Raw genomic sequence first — 13,954 nt, 5'->3', positions numbered from 1 at the left:
CACTCTCTTATCAGTAAAATAAGATTTTAAATGTACATTAGAAGGGAAAAAATGCTAGATAATTTCCTATTAGCATCAGCTATCTTGGATGTTTAATCTTCATTTGGCTCCATCCTTTCTGCCTGAATTCCATTTATTAAAACAGGACACATTGGGGTTTAATCAATATCCTTAAATTTTCCATAAACACAACATAAATAAACTCCATGTAGTGAGGGAGAGGATTTTTAATACTTACGTGTTGAATGAATGATCAGTTTTTGGATAGATGAATGACTGAAGTGATTGTTATATTCAGGTAAATTCATCATGGCTAGGTAGCAAACCAAAAGACTCACAAGAACCTCAAATGAGGCCATGCACAAAACAGGGCTGGCTATGGGCTATGTAATTTCAAGGTCTTTTGTCTTCAACATCAGAATTCACTTTAGAGAACTTAAGTGTTTTTCATGCGTGACTGAAAGTGGAAGGTGAATTTCCAAGCTGCTCTTCCCATTCCCAACCAAAAAAAAAAAAAAAAAGACACAAGAGTGCATAAAAAGTTTCCAGGTCTCTGAGGTTTCTCACCCAATGTAAGCGTAGAATGCATATGAGCAAAGTGAGTGGGCGAGGGAAGTCATTTGTAACAAAAACTCATTATTTACAGATGAGAAATTTATATTGTCAGCGTAATATCTGTGAGGCTAAACAGAGCTGGAGAGTATATAAAAGCAGTGCGCCTTGGTGCAGAAGTGCAGAGCTTAGGACACAGAGCACATCAAAAGTTCCCAAAGAGGGCTTGCTCTCTCTTCACCTGCTCTGTTCTACAGCACACTACCGGAAGGTAAGATGACTATAAAATTGTAAATCCTGTTTGGGGGACAGTTAAGTATTTTTAAGGGATCAAAGTATTATAAATTAAAATGTTCTTTCATCTTAGACTTTATTACTAATAGCAGACAGAGAGGAATGGAGATGAAAAGGTTATATCAAATGCATTTACGTGCACTTTAATATAGCGAAGTCACAAAGCGAGTTGGAAAAATAATTCCATGCAAAAATATAAAATAGAGAGAAAAACAAAGACTCAAATCAATGCACTTGTTATCATACTTAACTGTTATGAGAATTGTATTTTAAAATAATTGGTAACATTTTGAAGAATAAATATTTTTCTTGGACTTGATAGATGTGTACACTACTTTGAACAGAAGGCGCCTTTTAAAGTAAGCAGAAATGTGTCCATTAGGGAGCCTATAACAGAAATTGCTTTTTACCAATTAAAATCTCTAGTTTTCCAAAAGAGCAAATTAAATATCATCTTTCAAATATTCAAATTTCAGACATCTATCAGAAAGTCAAAGTCCGTGAAATCTACTCTTTGTAAATAAAACATAGCATACTTGGTGCGGAGAACAAGTATCTGTTTGAGGGTTTTCTTTGGATGGATCTGAGTGAAGTCATAGATTAATAACTATTTACTATGTATTGAGGACAAATAGTAATAAAATCTAAAATAGCTACCCTCTGGAATAAAATTTTAATTTGTCTTTTTAGATTAAGCTCCTAAAGACAAAACACAAATTTACAAAGATCTTCAATGGAGTAAATGATTAAGTGGTGTATTTTTCCATACATACTGAAGACCTATTACATAAAATGAGCTAACCAGTTTAAAAAAGGATTTATGTGGACTACAATGCCAATATATTTGGGGATAGAATATAATGTCTTCTTTTTTAGATCTAAGATTAATCTTTCTCTAAGACTTCCTACTTATTATTGTTACCATACTTTAAATTTAAGTGGAAATTTGTAGTTCTTACAAAACTGTAACCTCTCTTTAGACTACCTAAAGAGGGGGAAATTTGGAAATTATTTTCTTATTGAATAAGATTTTGATACTAAAATAACATAAATATTTACTTTCTCAGCAATTGTATTCAAACAATTAACTCTATTCTTATTTTTTCCCACAATTCGGTAGACTTTCACAAACAAATAAGTGAGATTTCTAAAGCCAGTTCTTTCTTCAGAAGAAGCCATTTATTGTTGGTAATATTATAAGATACAGAACGCTCACTTCTTTATGTTGTTTATGGTTGTTCTTTCTTTCATCGGCTCCTGAAGTGGCAGGATACCTTCTGCTCTAAATCTGCCTCAATGGAACATAATAGGAGATATTGCAAAATGCTTAGGACTTTGGGTGGAATGAGTATTTTTTCAGTCTTGTGAAAGACTAAAAGCTTTTACAAGAAACTTTCCAACAGTGGTATAATTGTAAAAAGAAGTGCTTACTTTAATATTTAAATATTCCTGAAAGCATGGATATAACAATTGAGAGTTATAATCAGAAGACACTACCTAAATATATGGCAAAGTTTCCAAAGTCTGCCAACTGGTGAAACTGAAGCATAGCAAAATGTCAAATGGTAATTTGATGTTGATGAATGAAGAAGGGTGAATATATCATTCCTATTATGTTCCTTTGTCTAATCGTCCATTCAGTCTACAAAAAAACTTAATATTTCAAAGAAAAATGTTACTGCTGCAGGTATTACAGTGTCTATGTTTTATTGCCAGTGATAGCAAATACAGCTAAGATGTTAAGGAAAAGATTGATAGTTTAAAAATGATAATATTTGTGAAATCCTTATTCCAAACCAAATGTCATTTGCTAAAAATACTCATTCAAATTATTTGTGGATAAGCATAGTCAAACTTGGATTGAAATGCCCACTTCTCAGAGGAAACACCATTGGGTTTCAAAGTAGCAGAGATCCATAACAAATACTGGACTTGATGTCCCCATTCAGAAAATTGAAGAGCTTGCTCTGTGGGGACACTCTGTCTCACATTCATGTTGGTCCCAGTCCCCATCCACACTGCATCATCATGTCCTTAACATACTATGGCTTCACAGGGCATCTGCTTGTGACACAAGGACACACAATTAGGTGTATCCTATAACCAAGTCTATGGTGTCACTAGCAGTGAATGACATGTCCTCATCTAAGTCCAATTAGAAAACAACCTGGGGACTTTTATGACTTTAAAAGTAAGCTCTAATTTTCTTTTAGATAGTAATCTCTTAGTTTTTTAGTTGTGATTGTTCACGTTGCCAGAAGCATTAGTTCTTGTTGCAAATTGCTTGTCTTTAAAATGATTTTTTCCCTTTAATTTAGAACAGGTCAAAGCACCCTAAAATACCTCAAATCTGTTGGCCGCTTTATAATTACAAAGTCTAGACCAAGTTACACTATTTAAAATATAAATGAATAATACATCTGAACCGACAGCTGGTATGCCAAGTTGTAGCCTGAGGCTGCTTTAAGATAGTTGAAATGCAGTATAATGTAAATGCTTGAAAGTGAAGGACTATTAATTGAAAGCCAGACTGATAGTGAGGGGGGTGGCATGATGGATAAGGTGCCATTCAGGCTAACCATATGTAGCATATCATCTACAGTGGGTATTTTAAATGTTGATTGTGGACATTTTAATTTCCAGTCTGGAAATGAGCCTTCTAATTATTAAACAGAAGTGTCCCTACATTAATGAAAAAGCTTAATGGTGGAACACATCTTTTGTGTCCTTTTTTGCCTCCAAAAAATCTGGGGGAAAAACATAATCCACTATTTAAAATTAAGCTGAAAATATAATCAGAATAAAACTGATAACACTAGCTTTTTCTTTCTACTTACGATATTTATCTAGTCAAATCTAACTAATTTAGCCTAGCATGTTTAAAAATGCTTGCCTGCCCCCCTTACCCTACCCCCATTCTGTGTTCTGACAGACAGCAGAAATGAAAAGCATTTACTTTGTGGCTGTATTGTTTGTAATGCTGGTACAAGGCAGCTGGCAACGTTCCCTTCAAGACACAGAGGAGAAATCCAGGTATTAAATCCGTAGTCTTGAACTAACGTATCAATATGGTTGGAATAAAGCCTGTGAAAACTATGATTAGTGAATAGAGTCTCAGTAATTTAGAGTAAATGTTCTGCACAATGATCAAATGTTTAAAGTATCCTTGTGATAAAAGCAGACTTTGTTGGAGTGTAGATCAGAGTATGTGTTTTTTATAATCAAAGGAGAGAGAAATGTTGAAAAACATGTTACATGGGAAATTATAGCTCTTTGAAATCTACAGATGATTCTATCTGTCAATTCATTACTCACACACTGCATAATAGATTATTTCAATTATTCACACCAACCCTTTTCTCTTTTTTCCTCCTTTAAAAAATAACATTATTTCTTCCTAAATGTAAAAGCCATACATGTTCATGACGGAAAGTATGAAAAGTATGCAAAAAATACTAAGTACTCAAAATTCTACTGTCCAAAGAAAGCTGTTCAAAGTAAACAAATTTGGTGTATTACTTCCCTGTGTTTTATGTAAACCGTACATAAATATCTCTTGGCTCATTATATGGCTTTGTATCATGCTTGATATCTTAACGTAGTATCATTATACAATTTTACTGTATTATTAAAAATATCTATTTAACATGATATTTAATGACTGCATACTATTTCATCTTATACATGTACAATATTTGTTTAGATATTTATTTGGGAAGCTTAAGAAGTCTTCAAATTTCTTCCATGAAGAATGTTGCAAACAACATTTTATATACACACTTTCCTACATTTCTTACTATTTTTTGCACATAGGTTTATAGTTGTAAAAATACTGTATCAAAGGGTCTGAATGAGTTTAAACCTTTTATACTATCTTGCCAACTTGCTTTCCAGAAAGTTCATATACATGCACACTCTCATCAACAGTGTAGAAATACTCCTCATAATATCCTCCTCAGCATTCAATGTTTGCTAATTTCATAGGTAAAAATAGTATCTCATTTCTAAGTATTAATTACATTGACTATTTCCCCGTGTATTTATCATGCCAACCAACTGTTGATTAGTGGCATATGGATTATTCATGATACAGTTTCAAATTAGCAAGTGTCCTTTTTCTTGCCTTTCTTTGAACTTTTAATTGTCTTCTTTCCACTATTGGCCACCATATAGCTAGGTAATTGTGTTGTTTTCATATTAATATATGCAAAACAAAACTGGGAACATAAATCTGCTGCTCAAAGAAATGATTTGGGATTCTTCACTCTTTTAAATCATTCAAGTCAATGCTCTCTTCTGTCACTATTAGCATAATCATGGGTAGATTAATTAGTAGAAAAAGATTTGTTTAATCCTATTTCAGAAAAAAAGAGGTCAGTTGAGAAACATGTTACTAGAATTCAGAATAATAGCGTATGCAACTATACTAAAACGATGGGATCTCATGACAAGCTGAGGAAGATCTCTCTAAACTACCGATTGAAATACTCTAGATGCCTGCCTTACTGTTTTATATGGTCTTGTATTTTTGTAGTGAAGATGCTTCTCAAGTGCGTCTACTCTTGAAGAGAGATTTATGTTGTACCAATCACTGTTCTTCACAGATCAGTCTCAGCTTCCCAGACAGACCCACTCGGTGATCCTGATCAGATGAATGAGGACAAGCGCCATTCACAGGGCACGTTCACCAGTGACTACAGCAAGTATCTGGACTCCAGGCGTGCCCAAGATTTTGTGCAGTGGTTGATGAATACCAAGAGGAACAGGTAAGAGTCTAAACCCGGTTCAAACTTGCACATAAATGTATTAAATAGTTCTAAAATTTCTATTGACATTATTAAGTTCTTATGCTCGTCAAATAGTGCCCATAAGCTCTGATCATTTTGAAGATATTTAGGTTTGTGGATGCTCTCCTTTGTATTATGCCTCCAAATGTCTTAACCCGCACCCCTCTAAACCACTTACCCAACCTCCAGTGTGACATAGACTTTAAATTAATTTCCCAATGGTAGTCCTAGCAATATTTACTTGCTTACTCACTTTCCCTTAAAGTGAAAATTTACTTTTGTGGACCTACAAGGTTACCAATCTAATTTCTATCGAAAGATAGAGCAAATGTAACATTCTTTTGTGGGGTTCAAACCCAACATTAAAATTATCCCCCAGCCAAGGGTAAGGAATGGAAACAGATGCATTCTTTTTCTTGTAGAATAAAATCCAAGACATGCATTTAAAATTACAGCCTAGCTGCACAGCATAGAGAGAGAAGGCAGCAAATAAGAACACAAGCCTATCGGAAGGCATACATTTTAATGTTGGATTTTCTTTGACGAGTGTTGGGTTTTTTGCTGCATCTAGGCTACTGGAGGAAATTATCCGCAAGGGTTTCACAGAGATGGTGGAATTTCACAATTTTTTTGGAGGGTGGCCCACAAGGGGAAGGGAGTTATGCATAGAAAGTAGCTGAAGAAATCAAAAAAAATCAGGAAAAGGACATAGATTTGTCTGGATAGAATGGAGAAGAGAGAGAGTGAGAGTAAGAAAGGGAGAGAGAGAGACAGAGAGAGAGGGAGAGAGAACAAGCAAGCAGGAGGAATAGGAGAAATAGAGTTGCTAACCAAAGGTTCTTAAAATAGAGGGTACAACCACAGGAAGATGGCTATCATGGTCAGAGCAGACACTGGGAGAGGTCCCTGTTAAGGACTACAGTGAAAGGTGAGAAATCACAAATTTATAAAAATGCAAACAACAGTCCTCATTTTGTAGAATGGGAATGCCACAACTTGGTAAATTGATGTAAAGCAATCCTCACACTCAAGCAGGGTTGGCTACGTGTTTAAGATGAGGTGTTATGGCGTAATATGTGCCAGGGAGACTGACAGCAGCTGATGGCTCACCTCACGGTGCTCTGCACATACTTGATGTTGATATGGGGTCATCTTCTTTGCTTTCCTTGTTGCTAGCAGATCACACATTTTCTTTAATCCATTATCAAGTGGTCCTTTTGGTGACAATTCAAGATGGTCCTTTGCTTTCCCTCAAATCAATTAACTAACTCTGACCCCATACTTACTAATAATAAACAGCTGCCTTGCTTGCAAGTCACATAGCACAGTGGATAGCCTGTATTCATTGAGGCTAACGTCAAAGGTAAGGCAGCTTTAATAACCAATGGCATACACAAGCAGGGGATTGCAGATGGGTATGCTGGGAAGGGAAGGGGAGCTTTAGCCCACCGATTGTTAGTAGCCCTCTTCCACCAATTTCAATCCAGAACATTAACGTAGCTTCACGACAAATCCCCTAGCAAACCTCGTCGCCTAAACTCCCTAAGCCCCTTCTACATAGAATCCTGAACCCAAAGTTGCCACTGCTTATAGGTGAGAACCATATTGCCAAAGAGACAGATCTTCAATTTAACTTTCACATTTCTTTCAGGAATAACATTGCCAAACGTCACGATGAATTTGAGAGACATGCTGAAGGGACCTTTACCAGTGATGTAAGTTCTTATTTGGAAGGCCAAGCTGCCAAGGAATTCATTGCTTGGCTGGTGAAAGGCCGAGGAAGGCGAGAGTAAGTCTGTACATTCTTATTTGACATTTTTTGCCTTGATGCAGAAAATTTAAGACTACAGTTATCTATATATAGATCTGGATTACAGAAGCAATTAGTAGTCTTGCAAAGTAAGGAAATAATTCCTATTGATGAGAAACAGTATACAAAAGTTGAGTCCATTTTGTTTTGGGTACTAAGTATTAATAATAGAGCCAAGCAAGTTACATTTTTATCCCCCTTATAGTTACATTATAATTAGGTATTAACTCTTTGGCCAAACCAGGCCACCTCTGAGAGTAAATAGGGTGTTTTTAATAACTACACCGAGACAAGTTGAAACTAGGACTGTTCCAGGGGAGCTAGAGATAAGGAAAAAGAAGAAATGGTGCTGAAAACTTCCAATGTTTAAAGAAAACATGTAATATTTAAAGCTTAACTTTAAATATTTACATATGTGATCAACATATATTTATATGTTAATAAACATTCAGATAAAAATTTGATGAAGACTGAAAGTGACCAAACATAAAATGTTGATAAAATGATATTCAAAGTACAAACAGGTAAAAACGTCCATATATTTAACTACATATCCAATTTTGTATGGGGCTGTCATATAGATATCTATTAAACAATCAAAGTTGAAAAACAACCAAGACCATTCATTACTTGCGTGGATCTTAACACAACCAAACAGACCTGTGAACCATCTCATTTTCTCCTGATTTTTTTGGAGAGATGAAATATGAGAGACAGAGAATATATGTTCAACTCTGATTTTTAAATTAGATCTAAAACAAGCTTACTGAAATTTAAAGAGATCTCAAGATGAAAGAGAACTAGCATAATGGTTGGTTTTTAAAACATTAATAATTAAACTTATAAAACCAATGGTAACATAGTTTCTTACTCTTGACAGTATTTTGTAGTGTTTTAAAGGGATAGCAAAAATTCTGCAATTGTAAACCAGTGAAAGAGAAAAATCTAATATAGATGAAGCTTTAACCTCTTAATACTGCATTTTGTAAGGCTGTTCCAGCGATCTCTGGTTTTATAGGATATGCTATATTTTGTTGAACTACAGACAAATTAATAATCTCAACAATAGTTCCTGTATTGTCAATATACTAAAATCTTCCAAACAACCTGGAAGATTGACAGGGGCATGAAATTATGCAGGCTTGGTATTAGATCCCAGCTCTACTACTTTCTCTTTCAGGCAGTTACCGGTCTACGTGGGTTTTTATCAGGTGTTTCATAATATGCCCTTTAAAAACAGAATCCTTTCCTGTTTCCTCAAGACACTTGTGCATGTTACCAGTGGTAGACAATCTATGATCATTTATTTAAAATGTCTAATCAAACGCTAATTTTAACCCTTATTTTTTTAGTTTCCCAGAAGAGGTCGCCATTGTTGAAGAACTTGGCCGCAGACATGCTGATGGTTCTTTCTCTGATGAGATGAACACGGTTCTTGATAATCTTGCCACCAGGGACTTTATAAACTGGTTGATTCAGACCAAAATCACTGACAGGTGATTGCTTTTTAGTTAATTCTGAAAACCGTCAAACTTTCATAAGTACTGATTGCCATACTGCTACAAGCTATTCCCATGTAGGGGGAAAGTCTGTAATCTCTCGTTATATAAGAAAAAATTATGCATGTTTAAGTCATATAAGAGTACATCGTTATGTTTGTTTTGTATCATTACAGTTTGTATACATTTATTCATTTATTCCAGAAACATTTACTGAGTGTCTATTAGAGTCAAGAAGCTAGAAACACAGATAGAAATGAAACATTGGAAATGTTACATCATTCACATATTGTTGCATTAAAAATTGCTATGTATGCTGAAATTTTAGCACAATGGCGAAATGCAGCATATACAATATTACATGCTTAATAAGAAGAGTAGTGAGAACTGGACACCAAAAAATACTTATCTTGATGAATTTTGATTTTTTAATAATTATTAATAATTGATAGCTTTGATGGGCAGATTTTAGGATAAATAATCTTTAAATGAAAATATTTTAAGAGTTCAAAGGATGGAGAGATTTACAGACAAAGGGATTAATAAACAACTTTTATCAAAATAAATCATTGAAATACTTTCTGGATAAGTTAACCACATCATCTTCTCATTGTAATTATGTTAAATCATTTTCTTTTTTTAATCTCTAGGAAATAACTACATCACTATTCAAGATCATCTTCACAACATCACCTGCCAGTCACGTGGGATGTTTGAAACGTTAAGTCCTGTAAATTTAAGAGGTGTATTCTGAGGCCATATTGCTTTGCATGCCAATAAATAAATTTTCTTTTAGTGTTGTGTAGCCAAAAATTGTAAATGGAATAAAGTTTTGTGAAAATATTGCTAAAATATCAGCTATAAAATATGAAAGTGCTAGATTCTGTTATTTTCTTCTTATTTTGGATGAAGTACCCCAACCTGTTTACATTTAGTGATAAAATTATTTTTCTATGATATAATTTATAAATGTAAATTATTCCAATCATGACATATCTGCATTATAATAATAGGAGAAGAAAAGAACTGGTAGCCACAGTGGTGAAACTGGAAAGATAACTTTCTTCTTGAAACCTTTGTCTTAAAAATAATCAACTTTCAATGTATCAAAGATACAATTAAATAAAATTTTCAAGCTTCTTTATCATTGTCTGTTTGCTCTTTATGTCCCCCTTTTTCATGCCCCACTCCTTCAAAGAACCCCTGTTTTCTAAGCTGCAGTCCACAAGTCAAATCTGGTGCACAGGCGTGACTTCATGCTTCAAATGGCTGCACAGAACTTTTAACATTTTGAGCCAACATTGAAAAATCAGGGTCTTTCATAGAAAACTATTGATTTGTAGCGTCTCCTGAAAAAGTAGGTCATCAGGCAATATTAGACCCAAAAGGCAAGTCTATCCTGTAACTAAGTAGCAGCTGCCTCTTACTAAAGGATCAGGTGCTCCCCGACTTGTGTAGGTCCCCAGCACCTGCCCATGCATGCTCCCACACCCCACCTACATAATGGAGACATCAAGGAACTTACCTCTGGCCCACTTCACTTGCATACTGCACTTGCAGGCATTTGAGTTTTCCCATCATGCCTTGTACCCTGTTCTCCTTGTCCTGCAATGGCCAATATCTTGGGACAGTCTGACAGTGATTGCCAAGCCTGAGACTTTTCTTTGCTATATTTAGCATTGCCCAACTCTCTTTCTCTATCTCTATAATGCTCCCACAGGGTAGACTTACCCACCAATAAGATTCTAATGTTTACAAATTACTTATATATTTTGATCAGCGGTAGTGAATTTGAACTAATACCTGTAATGATCACTCTTATTTGTTTACATAGTGATGAGCTTTTCCTGAAATGGATAGAAATCTTAAGACCTGAATTGTCTAATTAAGGCTACTGCTAGCTGTAGGATCCTGAGCAAGTCACATAAACTCTCTGGAACTAAGTTCCTCATGTGAAAATACAAAGTTAAAATTGTCCAATCACCATCATTTCTTAAAGAAGTCTTTGATTATAACTGATTTTTTGCCTTACAATGAGGTTTCAGTAAAAATAGCATCCTGAAGTATTCATCCTAAAATGGTGGTCATGGAGCAGGTCAGGGCAGAAGTTACCACTGTATGTGTCAAAATTATGTCTGTCAGCTTCTCCAGAACTCAAACCATCATATCTTCCTCCAAAACACCTCAATGAGGGAGGCTCACAGGCTACAAAAGCATATTCACACATAGGGTTTTTGTTTGTTCATTTTCTTATTTTTTAGGTAGAAGATGGCTATGTTGATTGTTAAAGTATTCAATTGGTAAGATCAAAGTATAGTATTTTTCACAGTTCTCACTGAAGGAGCTCAAGGCAACTTTCAGATGTTCACTATGTTTTCTTTTATGCAAAGTGCTATATTTACCACCCCTACACCAATTATCCACAGGTGACCTAAAATGTCCCATTTATAACTAAAATTTGATTTGGAAACTGAATATATACCTCTGTGTGCGTGTATGCATGCATGCATGTGTGTATGTGTGTGTTTTCATGAAACCAAAGTCAAAATCTTGAGAACACCTCAGGACACACGCAGTGAGACATCATCCTTCAGAAAAAGACTCACACAAAGGAGAGGAGGTAGTCCACAAAGAAAACTGGCACGTAGTGGAGGTAAATGGAAGGGAAAGCATAACATAGTGAGTGTGAGTCAAGCCCAAAAGAGTGCCAAGGGTCAAAAATAGAAAAGATAAGTCTGTCCTGAAGTTCAAGAGGCAAACGAAGGGATGTCATTGAAAAAGGAAGCTAAGGAAGTGAGTGAGGAGTCATTCAAGTGTAGAAATTAAGTGAAATATATCAGTTAGGTGTTATGTTTGACTGTGTGTAATATAAATCCAGCCACAGAGACTAAACTGATAAAAGGGTTATATGTTTCGCAAAATCAGAAGCCCAGAGGCAAGAAGATCAAAGGTAAACATGTCAGGGATAGCTTGTGGTCTTTTTCTTTCTACTCTGCCATCTCTAACAAATGGCTTTCCTCCCATGGTAGCTCCAGATTGAAATGTGTCTGCTCCATCTTCAGCTCTCATCTACTTTCCACGGAAGACACAAAAGGAAAAGGAGAAGGAGAAGAAGGAGAAAGAGGAAGAAGATAAAGACAAAAAAGAGAAGAAATGTAGGCAAGGAGAATTGATAATCAGGATGGTGATGTACCAATTTAGAGAAAGCAAAACATTCCCAAAAAATACCCAACAGATTTTCAATTATGTCTTGTTGGCCAAAAATGTGTCCCATGACCCATCCTGGCTACAAGGGAGGCTGGGAAATGTCTCTCAGCTGGATATATTGGATCCCATAGAAAATTCAGGATTCTATTGTAAGAACAAGGGAAAGAATAAATATTACACAGACAATTAAAATTAAAGGGCATATTTCCACAGTCAGAGTTGAAATACCCAGGGCTCACTTTACTGTCATGTTTGTAGTGTGGGGATGTGTTGGCCTGATTTAAGTTCAAGCAGGTTTCCAGAACCTTGGACTACCTCAGAATGGAATAAAAGTAAAGCATCCAACAAAGAATTATTGAAGAGGCGGGGCGTGGTGGCTCACGCCTGTAATCCCAGCACTTTAGGAGGTGGAGGTGGGTGGATCATTTGAGGTCAGGAGTTCAAGAACAGCCTGGCCAACATGGTGAAACACTGTCTCTACTGAAAATACAAAAATTAGCTGGGTGTGATGGTGGGCACCTGTAATCCCAGCTACTCAGGAGACTGAGGCAGGAGCATCGCTTGAACCTGGGAGGCGGAGGTTGCAGTGAGCTGAGATCACCCCATTGAACTCCTCCAGCCTGGGTGACAGGAGAGAAACTCTGTCTCAAGAAACAAAACAAAACAAAAGGAAACAAATTATTGAAGAATATTCAGCATAAAACTTTTACAGCATTTTATATCCTTAATTATAGACAGATTAAATAATGAGCATGAAGGAGTAAATGAATCAAGTTGAATGAACATATAATATTTTGTTAATAGAAAATGAGGAGGTAGATACATTCAAAAATATTCAAAATATATTTTTGAATATAAAATGTCATAGGATTCTTGCTGGAGATGTCCTCAAAGTATTTCCATGTGAGTTTAATATGAGACCACAGCCTTGATCCTCAAAGAGTGGACCACACAGCAGGTCAGATACATCAATATCCACAGGGAAACAGTTACAAAATGCAGAATGTCTGGACCCATCCTAGAGGCCCCATATCAGAATCTACGTTTGAACAAGATCCCCAGTTGAATCATAAACGCGTTGAGGTTGGACATACCCTGGACAGAATAGCCTCTCGACCTCCCCAGTGTTAACATTTTTGCTACATAGTTTTTGTGCTGTGGGGTGACCTGCTCATTGCGGGCTGTTGGTCAGCATCCTTGGATTATTTCTCATAATCACATAAAAAAATAATATTATTTGATAGGTCAAATTATGAATACTCAAGAGTTTTAAATTGCAATTATTCCCTTTCTGCTGAGTATTTGCTGGTTTGTCACATTTTTACTTTATTGCAAATTTTGCAAGTTTTTTGCCTTTATGTTCTAGAATCTGAGTGTTTTTATTCTTTTGATTGCATTGTTTCAAATAAAGAATTAGAGATTTTTCACTAAAAAAAGAAAAGGAAAGAAAAGAAAAGAAAACCTGCTCTTCCACATAACCTTTCCCCACGCAACACTTAACAGGTATTTTAAAAATTCTTCTGCAGCCTCCTAATATGCAGAAGCTCCCTCATTCACCTGCAAGTTTAACACTTTTCACGCTGTATCATCTTTTGAAATATACAAGCCAGGACTACCTGCAAAGGATTTAACTGCCGGGCGCGGTCGCTCACGCCTGTAATCCCAGCACTTTGGGAGGCCAAGGCGGGTGGATCGCGAGGTCAGAAGATCGAGACCATCCTGGTTAACACGGTGAAACCCCGTTTCTACTAAGAATTCAAAAAATTAGCCAGGCACGGTGGCGGGCGCTTGTAGTCCCAGCTACT

At 35.9% G+C, this 13,954-nt stretch overlaps 1 protein-coding gene across 1 annotated transcript; it reads left to right on the top strand.

Annotated features, from left to right (window-relative positions):
* Window positions 1–719: 719 nt before the first annotated feature.
* On the top strand, window positions 720–10,082 carry GCG (glucagon). The gene is made up of 6 exons (XM_007965153.3): window positions 720–823; window positions 3,779–3,879; window positions 5,451–5,612; window positions 7,285–7,422; window positions 8,796–8,939; window positions 9,593–10,082. The coding sequence occupies exons 2-6, from the start codon at window positions 3,788–3,790 to the stop codon at window positions 9,597–9,599; spliced, it is 543 nt and encodes a 180-aa protein (XP_007963344.2). The 5' UTR covers window positions 720–823; window positions 3,779–3,787; the 3' UTR covers window positions 9,600–10,082.
* Window positions 10,083–13,954: the final 3,872 nt, after the last annotated feature.

Source organism: Chlorocebus sabaeus, chromosome 10, assembly GCF_047675955.1.
Source record: "Chlorocebus sabaeus isolate Y175 chromosome 10, mChlSab1.0.hap1, whole genome shotgun sequence".
NCBI classification, from domain to species: Eukaryota; Metazoa; Chordata; class Mammalia; order Primates; family Cercopithecidae; genus Chlorocebus; species Chlorocebus sabaeus.
This window is presented reverse-complemented; position numbering and strand designations above follow the sequence as displayed.